This window comes from Xyrauchen texanus, chromosome 22 (genome assembly GCF_025860055.1).
Source record: "Xyrauchen texanus isolate HMW12.3.18 chromosome 22, RBS_HiC_50CHRs, whole genome shotgun sequence".
NCBI classification, from domain to species: Eukaryota; Metazoa; Chordata; class Actinopteri; order Cypriniformes; family Catostomidae; genus Xyrauchen; species Xyrauchen texanus.
This window is the reverse complement of record NC_068297.1, coordinates 13,036,047-13,052,324: the sequence shown is the minus strand read 5'-3', so window position 1 is coordinate 13,052,324 and position 16,278 is coordinate 13,036,047. Positions and strand designations below refer to the sequence as shown.

The window sequence follows — 16,278 nt, the reverse complement described above, 5'->3', positions numbered from 1 at the left end:
TTCATAACAACATACACATTTTGACAGGATCTGTCAGAACAAGTTAGAACATGACATAATCTTTGTATAATCTTCTACAGGTGAGACTGGGGCTAGTTTCATAAGGGCTCTATTTCAGTAACTATAAGGTTTTGAGTCACATGTCAATTTACACAAAGGTATGACTAGCATGTTGGGGTTAAACACCTAGTTTAAAACATTTGTAATATGAATCATTTTTGAGAATTATATCCTAACTAAAACTACTGTAATCTTAATTTCTATCTCATACCAGTTCAATATCAAAATCATATTTTTGTAATAGCAGTGGGGCAAACAACACAAACCACACTAGCAAACATTCATGTAAGAGTCAACTATGTAGATTTTAATTAAACTTTTGAACTATTTGTATTTTTGTTAGAGAATGATGAATACATGTAAAGTGGAACACTTTCAGATAATTTGATTTTAAATATTATTCTAATGGCTACATTATTGCAATGCCACCCTAGTTTATGATGAACTTAATGCATGAATTTACATAGTCATTATTTACCAATCCACCATGTTTAACTTTATTTCATGGAGCACAAGAAATTGAAAAATAATGACACAGAGGCTACCAGTACACTAACTGTAATGAATCAGACACTGAGGAAAGATCCATGTGCAGAGTTCAATGGCAATCGTACTTAAACAGGCAGAGATCAAAACCAGTTAAGCAATACAAAGTAACAAATCAAAGATGGTAAACAAAGGGGTAATCTAAGGGACAGGCAGTACGCTCAGACATGCAAGACAACAGGTGAATTGTCAAGACTTTGCAGTGAAGTGAAGTTTAAGCAGTGATTATATACACTGTGAGTTTGATGAACGAATGGCAATCAGGTGTGAGAGTTAATGGCGGGAAGAAGGGGATTCTGGTAAATGTAGTCCGGTATGGGTTAATACTCAGGGGAAGGAGATCTTGTGTGAACAGATCGGGAGAATGTGACACTAACTAACATTTTCCTTACATGAGAGTAAGTAAATGATGACAGAATTTTATTTTTGAGTGAACTTTCCTACTTTACCACCTATATTCACCCTAGATATCATGTTGAGAAGTTGCATTAATTCAGTACAAAAGAATTTTCAACGTTTTCCAATTAATTTTAAGTGGACTACAAGTAAATTTGTCCAGTGGTTCAGAATATACTCACTCTTGTTACAAAGAGGCTATGCCAGTCTAGTTTCACACGAATCTACTTATGAATATGTTCAGTGGCTCTGCCTAACCACGTCTGAATGAGTCTCAAATGATTTCTGACTCTTTCACTTGTGTAATAACGAATTCCTGGCTTCATAATGTCTAGAAAAGACCATGCAGCACCCTGCAACTCCTCCACCTGCATGCTGAACATATGACTCAGGGTTCTCACTCAGTGAGTTTCCATGACTTTTTCATGACCTTTCCTGTCATAATAATCTAGTAGATTTGTGATCTGATTCACCTGGTTCATTTAAAAGAATGGAATGATATGCTCACAAATTGGACATCACAATGGATTGCAAGCAAGTTCACTTCACACAAGTGCAATATCTAGGCAAATAATTAATTTAGAACAGAAATTAAATTAAGAAAAATAAAAAAAATGTGATTCACAATAAGACTTTCCATAACATTTTCATGACTTTGGGAACCCTGAAGACCACATTCTGTATTGTAGGCTACACATACTTCCACACTCCACACAAAGGAAAATCACTTTGAAAATGAATGCACAAAGAATAAAAAACTATTCACAGTGGATACATCATGTATGCCTTTCTGGGTAGTTGAATTGAGTGTTCTGCTGTAACTGTGAGATATGCTATACTTCATCTAAACATAGAACATTTTGTTTTTTGGGTTTTCATTACTATTATTATACGTATATGCACTTTTATGGCTTCACATTAATTGAAGTACTATATTGAATAAAAAAAAGAATTTAATAATGAAGGAAAACGTATACATTGTATAAATCATATACATTCTAGCCTAAAATCATGTGAATTATCATCCACCCCTGTGCCTTTTTTAAACTCATAATATGATCCTTTATGTTAAGTTGATTACTCTGCAATGCCCTTTCAAGGCCATGCAAATACACAGAATCTCCCTCATTCATTATCCAAAAAGATTCCTTGGTGAGTAAGAGCAAAAAATGCATCACTTTGTTTTGATCTACAAAGGTCTTCCTCTACACTACTTATATCAATTAGTTGCACGCTGATAGCAAGACAGTTACCATTTTAAAGTGACAGTGACACGCAAACTTACACGCTTTTACATGCGATGCTGCCACACAACCACAAGGTGGAGCCAGTCGATAAACTGTAGGAGAATGATGGCAGCTCACCTCAAACACTTTAGAGATCACATTTGGCTTAATATAATCAAGGTCAATGTTTCAAACCTCATCATATTTATATACCTCTCAACCAACGTTGACTTCTCTTTTATTTCATTTTACTCTTCAGTATTGACTACAGATAGTTTCAAATAACCAACCTGGTCTGCAATCCCTGCCTTTATTAATGCAGTTCAGTCAAAATAATAATACAAAACACTTTTGACAGTGTGGTAATTTCAGAATAGATGATGTAAAGGTGGCCTGGCCACAGACTTTGTATTTTACTATAGCTGTGATTTTGAATGCATCACTCCCAGTAATTCACACAGACAACATGTTATAAATGACAGACAGAAGCAGCCTCCTCCTCCCCAACTGCCACCCACACCTGCAAAATGGTCTCTCCATTATAATCCACAGCATGTCACATTAATTTATCCTCAAACTCATACCAGTGGTGGAGCAGACTGAGGTCTTTAGGATGCTCCTATAAGTAGAGCTTTGTGGATGAAATGCTGAAACCAAGCTAAAGTGGGACAGTGGAAGGGGGAAGGGAGGTCTTTAGAGAGGGTTTACAGCCTAAAATGCGGACTGATATTTAAGAACTGAAAAAGGTCCCGCTGTGAGCATAACATTTCTAAAATTGTCAGGAAATGCGTCTTAAAACTGCACCACTTAGTTAAATTATTTTCTTATAGGAAAAAAGAATAGAAAATTGTTAAATCTTCATGAAAAACAATATTTTCAGCTTTGTTGTTTTTGTGATTGCGTCTAATTTTCTTAAAAAATTAAAATAAACAAAAAGACAGTAAAGCTATGTACATTTTCGAATCTTTAAAGAAGTTTTAATTGTTGTATTTTAATGATAGCTTTAACCATACAATGCATATTTTACGTTTATCCCTATAAAACACACATGTGGATTGAAAAAGGCCAAGGTGCAATCTAGATGCTTATTCTTTATCGATAAAATTATTTATTTATTTAATTATTATGTATTTATATAAATTAACTGTAATGATAATTGTATTACTAATGTACATTTTTAAATGATTGATATACCTTTTATTCAATTCTGAACAGCTTCACACACATTGAAAATGTAGTAGTAGTATTAGAAGTAGTAGTAGTAGTAGAAGTAGTAGTATTAGAAGTAGTAATAGTAGTAGTTGTAGTAGTAGTATTAGAAGTAGTAGTAGTATAATTAATAGTAGTAGTAGTAGTAGTAGTAATAGAAGTAGTAGTAGTAGTAGTAGTAGTAGTAGTAGTAGTAATAGAAGTAGTAGTAGTAGTAGTAGTAGTAGAAGTAGTAGTAGTAATATTAGAAGTAGTAGTAGTAGTAGAATTAGTAGTAGTATTAATAGTAGTAGTAGTAGTAGTAGTAGTAATATTAGAAGTAGCAGTAGTAATAGAAGTAGTAGTAGCAGCAGACGTAGTAGTAGTAGTATTAGAAGTAGTAGTAGTAGTAGTAGTAGTAGTAGTAATAGAGTAGTAGTAGTAGTAGTAGTAGTAGTAGTAATATAAGTAGTAGTAGTAGTAGTAGTAGTAGTAGTAGAAGTAGTAATAGTAATATTAGAAGTAGTAGTAGTAGTAGAATTAGTAGGAGTATTAATAGTAGTAGTAGTAGTATTAGAAGTAGTAATATTAGAAGTAGCAGTAGTAATAGAAGTAGTAGTAGCAGCAGCAGTAGTAGTAGTAGTATTAGAAGTAGTAGTAGCAGTAGTAATAGAAGTAGTAGTAGCAGTAGTAGTAGTATTAGAAGTAGTAGTAATAGTAGTAGTAGTAGTAGAAGTAGCAGTAGCAGTAGTAATAGAAGTAGTAGTAGCAGCAGTAGTAGTAGTAGTAGTAGTATTAGAAGTAGTAGTAGAAGTAGTAGTAGTAGTAGTAGTAGTAGTAGTAGTAGCAGTAGCAGTAGCAGTAGTAATAGAAGTAGTAGTAGCAGCAGTAGTAGTAGTAGTAGTAGTATTAGAAGTAGTAGTAGAAGTAGTAGTAGTAGTAGTAGTAGTAGTAGTATTATAAGTAATAGTAATAGTAGTAGTAGTAGTAGTAGTATTAGCACAAGAAATGCTGACGTGTTTGAAGAAACACACTTTATGATATATTTTAGAACAGACAAAAGAAAAGGCGTCAATGCTCGTGTCTGATTCATTGTTCAGAGGCGTGTAACGGGACACTGTCTCGTGAAACAAGTGCATGTAAAGAGTTATCACTCCTTTTTCTCTATTTCATTGAACTGAAAACTGTTTGCAAGTCTATGAGAATGCTGCACATGATCTCCGAACAGCTCGTGAGGTACTGCGAGTTTAGTTCGCTCTTACACATTGTGAATGCAACTCTGCAGGTTCAGTAATATATACAGGTATATCTGTATTAAATAAACAAAGACGAAAGTGATTAAATCATAAGGTAATACAAGACACGTTCACCTTGAACCTAAAATTGAGTTCTATTTTTTTCTTTAGGCAGCATAAATATGACCAAAATGGAATACAAACACATACAATAAGAATGTTTGGCAGCATTTTTGGGGAATACAATAATTTTTTAGGCTTATTTATTATGATGATTATTATAATTATCTTTACATTTATAATTGTCTTTAGTTCTTAAGTTGTATGCTAGTAATTTACACCTGTTGCTGCATACTGATACTTGTATGATGGCAAATTGGAGACGGTAAATGTTTGGATTTGGGGAGGTGGATATATATCCAATTTTTTTATCACTTCATAATTAGTATTGCTTTATCGTTCCGTTTAAAGCGCAATTTGAATTTAGAAATATCCTTTGTTCAAGTTTTTTGTGTTTCAATAAATTAATTACATTTTTAAAGCAAAATCAATAAAGCAAAAATATTCACTGACCTTGTGGGTTGACCATATAATCAGATATTGATATTTTAAATGCGATTATAATTGAAAAGTTTGTTTACATATCGCCCAGTCCAAAGGGGAAGTAAAATTTGTTATGAAGTAAAATTAAGTAATTTTATGGAGACCCGCACAAACACCTGTACTCATTTCCATATTGCAACATGTTAACTATTCATATTTGTATATATGTTTGTTTTTGAGTAGTCTATGGTCATAAGATGAATCAGTTGGTCGAAGACATTGCATATTTGCCCTGCAGGATTATTTTTATTTAAAAAATCACAGTGTAGTGTTTAGTCTTAGTTCTGCAAACTTGACAGAGCTGCCTCACTGCTGATCAACTGTGGCAATATGACGACAGTAGTGTTTGGTATGTACTGTATATTTTTACTTTTGCTGCCTACTGTTCTGTATCTGAACAGTCCCTGCTGGAAAATCCAGCTTAAATTGGTAGCTGTTTTGGAACATGTTAGTCATGAGCTGGTTCATGCTGGCCCTTTGCTGGTCGACCAGCTAAAGACCAGCTTGGACCAGTTAGAAACCAGCTCCCATGTCCAAATCACAGCTACCTTAAGCTGGATTTTCCAGCAGGGATGAGATTTAATAATTCAAAAATGAAAAGGTGCACTCAAAAATATTTGTTTTTATTTTGAGCTGACACCTAGCAGCATAGATACAGCATCAAACAACAACTGAAGTTCTCAGTTACCAAAGTCTTGCACTATTTGCAGTCAGTCATGATTAATTTATTCCATGAGTGAAAACATCCAATTACAGGTCATTATCTAAAACAAGTAATATCCGTCTGGTCAAATGATCTCAACATGGTGACACTCATGAATGTGCATCTGCACCATAGAGTAAGTAGAATGAACCAGCTTTTCTCTAAGATTGATGTGACAAATCTTTATCTCATGTGAGTGTATTCCATTTTAAACATATATTATTTTATTCTACAAACGCTATTTCTTTCTACCTAAAAGTTTAACAGTGAGCAAAAAAAAAAAAGAAATCACTAAGTGCACCTTTACTGAATATTCAGCGAAGTCTTAAAGACATTTCTGAAGCAGTTCTATCATATCTAAAATTTGATTTATTTTGGTTAAGCAAATTTCTTTTTTCCATTATGTTTATACACACCATATTATCATTACTCAAAACCACATGGGGTGTGTAAAACCTTTACGTTCCAAAAGCTGTGCAATTTAAACTGTGGGGAATGCACCAACAATGGCCAAACTGAAAGGAACTACACAAATCTGAAAGGAACTACACAAAATGTGCCTTTCACTACATTAGGTATTGTCATGTCACCCCTTTATTTCTTATTTATCTATTGATATGTCTCACCATCTGTCTTTTTGTGTCAGTCTATGTGTTTCCAGCCATCTTCCCTTTGTCCCCTCTCTTATTTTGGCACTGAAGTGTTTTGTTGTCTCTAAATAAATGAGATGTGTGAGTTTTGCCATTCTGACACAGTGGGCTTTACTTACTATCCAATGGGAAGCTTTACCCGCAATGACACAATAGAGACCAAACAGAGGAAGAGGAAACAGCTCTGATATTGTTCTGGGATCCACGATGTCTGGCAACAGCTTCATTAGGGAATCTTATAGAGATCTCATGGGGAACAAGGTTAATTACAAAGAAGAAAAAAACTACACAACAGTTTGTTTGAAATATAATATGATATATAATGTAAAAAGATTTCAAAATGTTATGACAGAAATTACTTAGCTTATAATCAAGCTATATCAGTTTTTAATTTGGAGCTTTTTAGCTTACAAGACAGTAGAGACAAACAGTGGTGGAGAGATAGGGAATGTTTTCGGACATGACCCAGACTGGATTTAAACCTGGGTCCCAGTGAGCCTAAAGCTCTTAAAGTATACTGTATACTGTTGCGTATGCATGCATACCTTCTGCATACCTTCTCCAAAATATACATTTCATGCAAATGTGAGCCAGCACAGATCGCTATATGGGTGTCCACTGAGGTTTAGACTCTGTCATTTCAGTCTGAATATAGAAAATGCCCCCTTATACCACTCACATGATTATAATGAAACTACAGTGGAAGAAAGACTTGCCATTTTTGTAAGTACCGAAAGGTTGGCGAGTGTTTTACGTACCTGCAAGTTGAAACATTTACTGAAATATGTACCTATAGAATGCCTAAAACAGTAGTTACCCTTTAGCATACTTCCTTTTTGCAAACATCATGTAACCGTATCATTGAGATTAGAGAAATCTCATTTTAAATATTGAATATTTTTATATAAATTCTTTAAGTATACAGTAGTTGTAAGTCCTGTATTTACATTTATCCAAAGTGGCTTGCGGTATATTCAAGGTATACATTTATCAATAAACTGTACGGGTTCCCTGGGAATCAAATCATAGGCTGTTTTGAAACAACTAGCTTTTATCAGATGCTTCAGATCATTGGCCTAAAAATTGGTGCATCTCTATTTGCTCTACTAGTTGAGCTATATACAATGTAGGACTAACAGTCACAAAAGCAACAAATATTTGAAGATGTTTCTGTCACGCAATCGCAAGGCCTACAGTATAGTGTTCCACAGCTGCATCTGTGTCTGAGTGCAGGACAGCTTCATCTGTACTCTTTTGTTGACCTGGAATCAGCTCGGACCACAGCTGGTGCATGTCCCACTAAAACTCTTTTCCCAAGCTCAGCGCAGAATTGCCCTCCTGCCCCAGCAGCCCCTTTCCGTATGCTCCTCTTACCTTTTCTTTAAACAATCCCACCCCTCTCATCTTTTCTTTAAACAACCTTTCCCTCTCTCCAACAAGCTGCCCCACACACTCACTAAATGAAGTTAGTCCAGCCCCCCAGCCTCTTCTGCTCCCTACCAGACACACTCACGGAATTGTTTGTTAATAGTCCAATTAGATAATTGCCATCTTTCACTCCTTTTGCTCTCGGTTTCCCATAAAGGAGTGAATGGCTTCAGGGGTTAGCATGAAGAGGGCCTCTGGCCCTGCAAGGTGACAAGAAGGGTCCAAGCTTGTTCCTTGCTCACAACTATTGGCTTGAATTGAATCATTGTAGCCTAATCAATGGTCTTATTGGATTACAGACCACTGCTGTTCCCCCAGATATTGTTGCGTTGACAATGAAAATAGGCGAGAGACTGAGTGGGTGGGTGTGTAGTGGTGTGGAAGGAGTGGGAGAGAGGAGGAGGAGGGGGTCATTTGGGTGTTAGTGTTGGGATCGCAGGCAGGTTGTGTGTGTTGAATATTTTGTGTTTTAACAAATGTATTTTAAGGTAAGGGTAGATCCTGAATGCGTTCCGCTAGACTCTAGGGCTGTGTAGGGGTTGGAATGATTGGAGCTTGCTCGTAGCGGTAGGGTTTTTAATAAGGAATACCAGGTGACTTGTGGTGGTTGTGCCACACACTGTCTCTGCGTGAGAGAGTTGTACTGTGTTCATCTCCTTTCTTTGCAAATCTGTGTTAATTAACACTACAGATTCCAATCGAAGAGGATTCTGTTATTTTCGTATTCTAGGTCTCTCCGCCTCCCTCGCTGTGTCTCATTCTCTGCTTCTCTCTCTCTCTCTCTCTCTCTCTCTCTCTCTCTCTCTCTCTCTTTCTCTCGCTTGCTCTCTTGTCTGTACCGATCTTTCTCTCTCTCTTTTCGCTCTGTGCTTGTATTAGCTCCGATGTGTAGAGGGTGCAGTCTGTGGTTTTGGGCCGTTCATTATCTGGGGGGAGATTCATCAAAGTGTGCGTAAAGTTAGCTGGTCAAACCTGCAGGGCCTGAGAACAGTGGAATGCTTCGGAGAACCAAGGCATCAAGGAATAAAGTGGAACTTTTCTAGCGGTTCTTCGGCTCTGTGATTGTGCGGCTGGTGTGTGTTGTTTCGTGATCCAAGACAAATCGTCTGCCTTGATTCAGTGTGAACGAGGGTGGAGAGGGGGCTCGGAGTGAGTGGACCCCTCTATCAGGACAACGTGTTTTTCCCAACAGTTTAGAGTATTCATGAGGTTACGCAAATGTGGAGGCAGCCAAATTACCGTAATCAATTGAAGCGGTGAGCGTGCGTCCGTCCACAGCTCTGATTACCCAGAGATCAGCCTGATGTGAATGTTACAAGGAGAGGAGCTGTTAAATTGCTGTTGAATTTGGGTGAGAAGTCTATGATCATTGGGCAAGTGAGACAGCACAGAGATAATAGGGCATATCAGTGGACCGGGCAAGTGCTGGAGGCACATTAGCTATCTGACTCAGACACCAAGCTGCTGTTTTACAAAAAGACCAAACAATATATTACCCAGAATAAGTGGTGTACAAAACCCAAACAGTTATTCCCCCTATTTCTGCCCAAGAAGGAGAAAAAGAAGGAGAAATTTTGTGAGAGGATAAGAGACTATGGAAGTCCGCTATAGCCAAGACACAGAGTCCGGAATGATCCTGAAGAATGGACTTAAAGAGGGGAAAGAGGGAAAGGATTCCCTGGGAAACATTTCAAAAACCTTCCTGAAGGACCAGCAGGAGTCCTTCTCTCCAACGGGACCGGTGGAAAACTGTGAAAAGAGCCGGACAACCTCAGGAGATCCTGATTACTGCCGGAGGATTCTAGTTCGAGGTAAGTTTAAAAACATTCCAGAGGAGAATTAAGTTCATACTGAGATAAAGATAAAAAAAACAATCACCTTACCAGGAACTGCATTTATTTGTTAGATTTTTTTGTTTGTTTGTTTGTTTTGCTCAATTTATGAGGGTGTGTATAGATTTGACTGCGTGCAAGTGTATATAATGCAAACTGATTGACACTGAATAGACAGCAGACGAGAATGAGATCTCCACTGATGAAAGAATCTCCGACTCTTACGGTGCCTTGTAGCTTTATGACACAATTCCTCCAAAGCCTCTTTTCAAATATTTGAAAAAGTTATTTCACATAATTATTAGTATTTATTGCGATTAGGGAAAAAGACATCACATATATATATATATATATATATATATATATATATATATATATATATATATATATATATATAAAATAAATACTGATTTAGAAAATGCTTGAGCAATGTACAGTATGATGTAAATTATTATTTTTTTTTTTTTAAGTTTTGTGTTTTTACGATAGTTAGACTTGAGTTATAATTATTATTGCTCATAACTTAAGGGTTAATTTAACTTTGTTTACATAACTGATCATGGTTCCAATGTTTTAGATGGTCAAATATAATCTCTGCGTTTCCTGCTATGTGAGATTCACTGCTGTTTTTGTTCATCCTTTCAAAAATATTGCAAACTGAAAAAGTATTATTGAGTCTGTAACAGCAATTTAATTTCTATTATATCATTTTTCATATTACATTTTCAGAGATGCTATAATAATGTTTTTGCAATCAGCTGGCTAGAAACTAGTTGGCTAGTGTTTGTCTATATTTGTATTAAATTACTAACATAGTTATGAAGCCCCTCCTGTATATGTCAGCTGATTGTGTAATTAAGGAGAGCAATCAGCTCCATTAATTTATTTAGGTTGTGAAGCTAAATCTAGGTCAAACTCAGAAGCCTGCTGAAATATGAGAAAATTAACCTTATGAAATTATTGTGTAGTTTCTTCAGTCATGATTCAACAGCCAACACTGTAGTCCAGTATCCAGATTTAAAATAGTTATGTGCACTGATATTTAGTGAAAAAAAATTTTTTCGAATGGAATTGTCACAAAGCTTTTAATTTAGAATGTATTTATTGATTTATATGAATAATTTATGCCGATATTATCACACGTAAGAAAATATTAATAAAAAAAGAAAACATTAAAAATGTGACTGTTTATATTAAATCTAACTCACCAGTGTTAACTCGCTCACTATTATGTGTATGTTTTTAAATGTTATTTCTTTAGTTTTTATTTGACACGTTTTCTCTGTACGCTTACTTCATTGCCAGTTAAATGATTTTAGTAATCTTAAAATCTGTTTTGAAAATGTAAACACATTAGAAATATTTGTAACTAATAGACAGAAATGTCCATATTATTTTGAATTGTTTCTTAAATTTTACACTCTATCTTACAACACATTTTATTTTCCTCCATGATCAATACATAAAAAAAACCTTTATTTTAATTTAAAAATACATTTTCATAATTAATACAATGACTAATAGATAGAAATTGCAATATTATTCTGAATTGTTTCTTAAATTTTACATTCTATATTACAACACATTTGATTTTCCTCCATGATCAATAAATAATCTTTTTTTTTTTAATTTTAAAATAATTTTTCATAATTAATACAATAATAAAGAACCAGTCTGCATTTGTTTGACATTTATATGCTGCTACATGCCTACAAACTGTTGCAATTTTAACAGTCACATTTAACAGAGAAATGCCTTTAGTATTTTATTAGCATTTAAAAGTATTTCCTTATTTTAAATAAAGACATATGAATGTTTTATTAGATATATCCACAAATTCTGTCTGATTCTTATACTTATACACACACACACACACACACACACACACACACATATATATATATATATATATATATATATATATATATATATATATATATATATATACACACACATATAGTATAAGAATCAGACAGATTTATAGATATACATTTTATTTTGTTATGAAAGCATACATGTATCCTATATATTTCACAAACAAAAGATAGCACTTTTACCATATTTCTACCTTCATCTTTGCATTATATGCAGATGAGTTCTGCTTATTGAAGGTGAGGATATTTAGATAATATACATATAGCAAATGTGAAGTTTGGACTATTTTCTGAAAGCATTTTTTCCCCTTCATAAACAGATGCCAAAGGTTCAATTAGAGAGATTATTCTGCCAAAGGGTTTGGATCTAGACAGACCAAAGCGCACTAGAACCTCGTTCACAGCTGAGCAGCTGTACAGACTGGAGATGGAGTTTCAACGGTGCCAGTATGTTGTGGGACGAGAAAGAACTGAGCTTGCACGACAACTAAACCTGTCTGAAACACAGGTACACTCACATGCACGTATCGATACACACAACTATCACAAATGCACAGAAACAAGGGGAGAACCATTTAAAATCAGTGTATTTTCTGAAACAAAGAAATACACATACGCAAATGAAAACCAGCCTATATGTACAACGATAAATCCAGACAAACACATAAAGAAACATACGCATCCTTGTGACACACATCGTGTTATCAACTGATGTATAAAAAATGCATTGGTGATGTTCTGTACCCATTTATTAAATATAGAGGTACCATCTAGAGTTAGTCTTACTATATAAAGGAAAGATTTTCATCTTTATTTCATTTGCGTTTTGATCATATTTTGGCATACCTTCAGGCCACCAACAGAACATCAGTGATCTAACTGCAAAATATCACGCTGACATTTTTCCAGATAATTCACTTTTTGTGTCCTTGCTAGCAGTGCTATAGGTTGACAGTTTGTTAAGGCCTGCTTTTAAAAGAAATAAGCCAAGCGATGCATTTGTGGCACATGCTTTGCACGGGGGTCAGCAAGAGGTCACAAGCTTGAGATTACATGACTGAACTGTACATGCACACTCTCTCTCTTCCTCTCTCACACTCTTTTATCTCTCTCTTTCACTGCGTGTCTCCCTGGATAATCTGCTGTGTGGTTAAATTCTGCCCTATGCCTGTCTGCAGTAGTAAGGCTAATTTTGAAGCCATAGTGTTTATTTGTTTATTCATTTGTAACAAACAGGATAATCAGTTAGTCTGCATGTTCAGTGGCACACACACTTGTGACTAAGTACTGGGTTTAATAGGAAAAACATTATAAAATAAAATGATACATTTACAGTTTACAGTTATGTACAGTTATATTAGTTTTACAGTATATATATATATATATATATATATATATATATATATATATATATATAGTCCTCACATTTTCAAATCATCACTTAAATCTATTATCTTTATTGATTTGAGGGCTTCCCTAATTGAAGACCCCGAACACCTGTAAACTGAAAACGCTCTCAACGTGTCTAATTCGGTTGGCCATTTGAACCCTGTCACTTTCTATCACATCATCACTCCACTAATGACTTTAAAATACTTCTGCTCTCCTGTGGGGTGAAATTACAACATTTAAAACCCTGAGACAGATCGGTGCTGCTAACACAGGAAGGACAATAGAGTTAGCTTCACTAATGCCCTCTCTAATGCCCCGTGCAGCAGTGCAGTTCAAATCCATGCCTTGATTGCATTAAAGCTTCCCGTGTCTCTTCTTGGCCGCCTGATGAGGAGGGTGAATTGCCCCTTAATAAAGCCTTCATGAAATTAACATGTAGTTCAAAGACACAAAATGTTCTGTGGCAAGATCAAACAAGGAAAGTCATCCATTTATTTATTTTGTAGTGTTGAGAATGTGCAATGTGTGAATGAAAATTGGTTATAACAGGGAAAGTATTGCATTTTTAGAAGATGCGTAGGACTAGCTGGTAATTCAATGTTTCCTTTCTGGTACAGATTATACACAAAACATTGTGATAAGGGGATTTATCAAGAGAGGTCACTTGAATAACTAAATAAAAATGACAAAACGTGCAGTTTAGGTGTGATTTAGACACAATGCCTGGTTTAATCTCAATTTAGGAACTAGTATTCCATTACAACACCGCTGAAACTACAAAGCGCCGAGGTAACAAACAGCACTCTGTTAAATAGAGCTGGACATTCTTTATGAATAGTGTAATACAAGTACAGAACTGTTGATAATGTTGCAAAAGCACAATCATAAACTTTAAATAGGATTACAGGCATTGCTGTACTTTCAAAATCAATGCACTTAAGCTCTTTATTTTATAGGTTCTTTATTAATATGACTGTAAATCTATGAAACATTTCTGAGATGTCAGTCATTCTTGTTCATATTCCTTCATAGTTATTATTGATCATTTTAAGTACAGTGAATACAAATTGGGTCTCGTTTTCTATATACAAATTATTATAAATAATATTATTTTGTATTATTCTATTGGAACTTTGTCCAAACTTGTATTATCTGGACAGTGCATTTCCACTTTCTTTGTGAACCTAAATGTTAAAGATACAGAACAATTATGTTATTCCAAACATATTGTTTTGATCAACAATCTTTTCAAGAGGAGCTCATGTAAAATCTGTTGTGGTGTTTTTGTACATAATATACACACATTTGTCAACTTAAACAGGTTTACATGCACTTCCACATGCACTAGGGCTCTCCTATGTTATTGCCTAAAAAATGTTATATCATGATATGCAAAATTTAACTAAAGTTTTACTAGACATTTGTCCAAATTACCAAGTAGCATTGTGAAAATTCACAGTCTTTACTTCATGTTTGCTTTGGTCTATTTTAACCTCCCCCCTGTTTCCCTTTCTTTTTGCTTCTTCTTCTTCAGGTGAAGGTGTGGTTCCAGAATCGACGCACAAAGCAGAAAAAGGATCAGGGCAAGGACTCTGAGTTACGCTCTGTGGTCTCTGAGACAGCTGCCACCTGTAGTGTCCTGCGGCTTTTGGAACAGGGCCGGCTCCTCACTCCTCCAGGTCTGCCTGGGTTGCTGCCCCACTGCGGGAGCTCGTCGCTGGGCTCTGCACTGCGTGGGCCCTCCCTGGGCATTACTGCCAATGGAGGTTCCTCCAGCAGCAGCAGCGCCACCAGCTCGGGCACAGCCGGAGGAAGCCCCCCACTGCCATCAGTGACAAGCTCGGGGACAGTCACAGGGCTGCAGGGGTCCCCGCCTACCCATGGGCTGTTCAGTTTCCCTATGCCATCTTTGCTAGGGTCTGTGGCCTCACGTATCTCCTCCAACCCGCTCGGCATGGCTGGATCACTCGCCGGAAACTTGCAGGAACTTTCTGCCCGATATCTGAGTTCCTCAGCCTTTGAACCCTACTCGCGGACCACTGGTAAAGAAGTGCTAGACAAGAACGTTTTGGAATGATCACTTTAAGGTCTTTTTTTCTTTTCTTGTTGTTTTGAAATTAGCTCTGATTATCTCTCCTTTTTTTAAATCTCTTACTCTCCTTTCATCTTGTCCATGCTGTTGCGTTTTTTCATATTGTCACACTGCACACTGTTGCCTCTCAGAACTGTAAAAAATGTACTTGTACTTTTCCAAAACAAGGATTGTCAGAGCTTTTTGCACTAAATTAAAGTTTCTCCTCCCCGTTTTGAATTTGAACACAAAACCTTGAAGAAGGAATGTAGCAAGTTATTTTGGAAGAGAAGAGAGAGAAAATGTTTGCTGTGGCAATATTTTCGGGGCACTGTTTTCCCGTGCTCTTGTTTAGAGCTGGACATTTTATCACAGATAGAAAAAAAATCGGAGAAAATGTAACTAGTTTCTACTCAGATTGCACACAAATCTTATTAAGCTGCCGGGTAAAAATGATACAGAATAGGGTACAAAACAAAAAACACCTGAAAAAAAAAATGTAACGTGTCATAACACAGCATCCTCCTTCATGTTATCTGTTTGTAGTTGGAGGGTAATCTAAATGTGATTTTTACAAGAACGATACAGTATACATTATTAATGGATTTATTTCCAAAAAATGGAATACACAGATTGCTTACAAAAGTCATGAATTTGTCATATGAAGCTATAAAATCAGATGTCTATACCATTTTGTATTTGTTTGGTTAAATATTTTCTGACTAAATCAAAGGAAAACACTGTCACACCGTTAAATAGTCCAATAGTCCTGTGTTCATTGTTCTCTAAATGGTTTCTGTGAGGGTGCTCCCCAAAACAAGTTTTGAAGGCAGTCTCAGTTTGTAAGTTTGTATGTCTTAAATATGCAGTTTTTCTCCTGTGTGTGTGCTGGTACTGAAGTTGTAGTCTTGGTTTCTATATTTTGGTATGTGTTTAAGCTAAAAACCTTTTGAGAAAACTCTGAGACCCAAATGAGGAGAGATGTCATTGTCTGGGATTAAGCTCTGGAGCATCAGTTAGACCCTCGCATTATTGGACTAGATGTTTTGCTGAGAGCAGCAGCCTCAACCAACA

At 35.8% G+C, this 16,278-nt stretch overlaps 1 protein-coding gene across 1 annotated transcript; it reads left to right on the top strand.

The window, feature by feature from the left end:
• Nucleotides 1-9,550: 9,550 nt before the first annotated feature.
• Nucleotides 9,551-15,215, top strand: LOC127662881 (ventral anterior homeobox 1-like). The gene is made up of 3 exons (XM_052154269.1): nt 9,551-9,846; nt 12,062-12,249; nt 14,668-15,215. Exons 1-3 carry the CDS (start codon nt 9,630-9,632, stop codon nt 15,208-15,210), a joined length of 948 nt encoding a protein of 315 aa, XP_052010229.1. The 5' UTR covers nt 9,551-9,629; the 3' UTR covers nt 15,211-15,215.
• Nucleotides 15,216-16,278: the final 1,063 nt, after the last annotated feature.

Excerpts from the sequence above, each read along its gene's own strand:
- LOC127662881 (XM_052154269.1), top strand. The coding sequence starts at position 9,630 with ATGGAAGTCCGCTATAGCCAAGACACAGAGTCCGGAATGATCCTGAAG. Across the intron at positions 9,847-12,061 it reads CCGGAGGATTCTAGTTCGAG|ATGCCAAAGGTTCAATTAGA; the intron begins GTAAGTTTAAAA and ends CTTCATAAACAG. Across the intron at positions 12,250-14,667 it reads TAAACCTGTCTGAAACACAG|GTGAAGGTGTGGTTCCAGAA; the intron begins GTACACTCACAT and ends CTTCTTCTTCAG.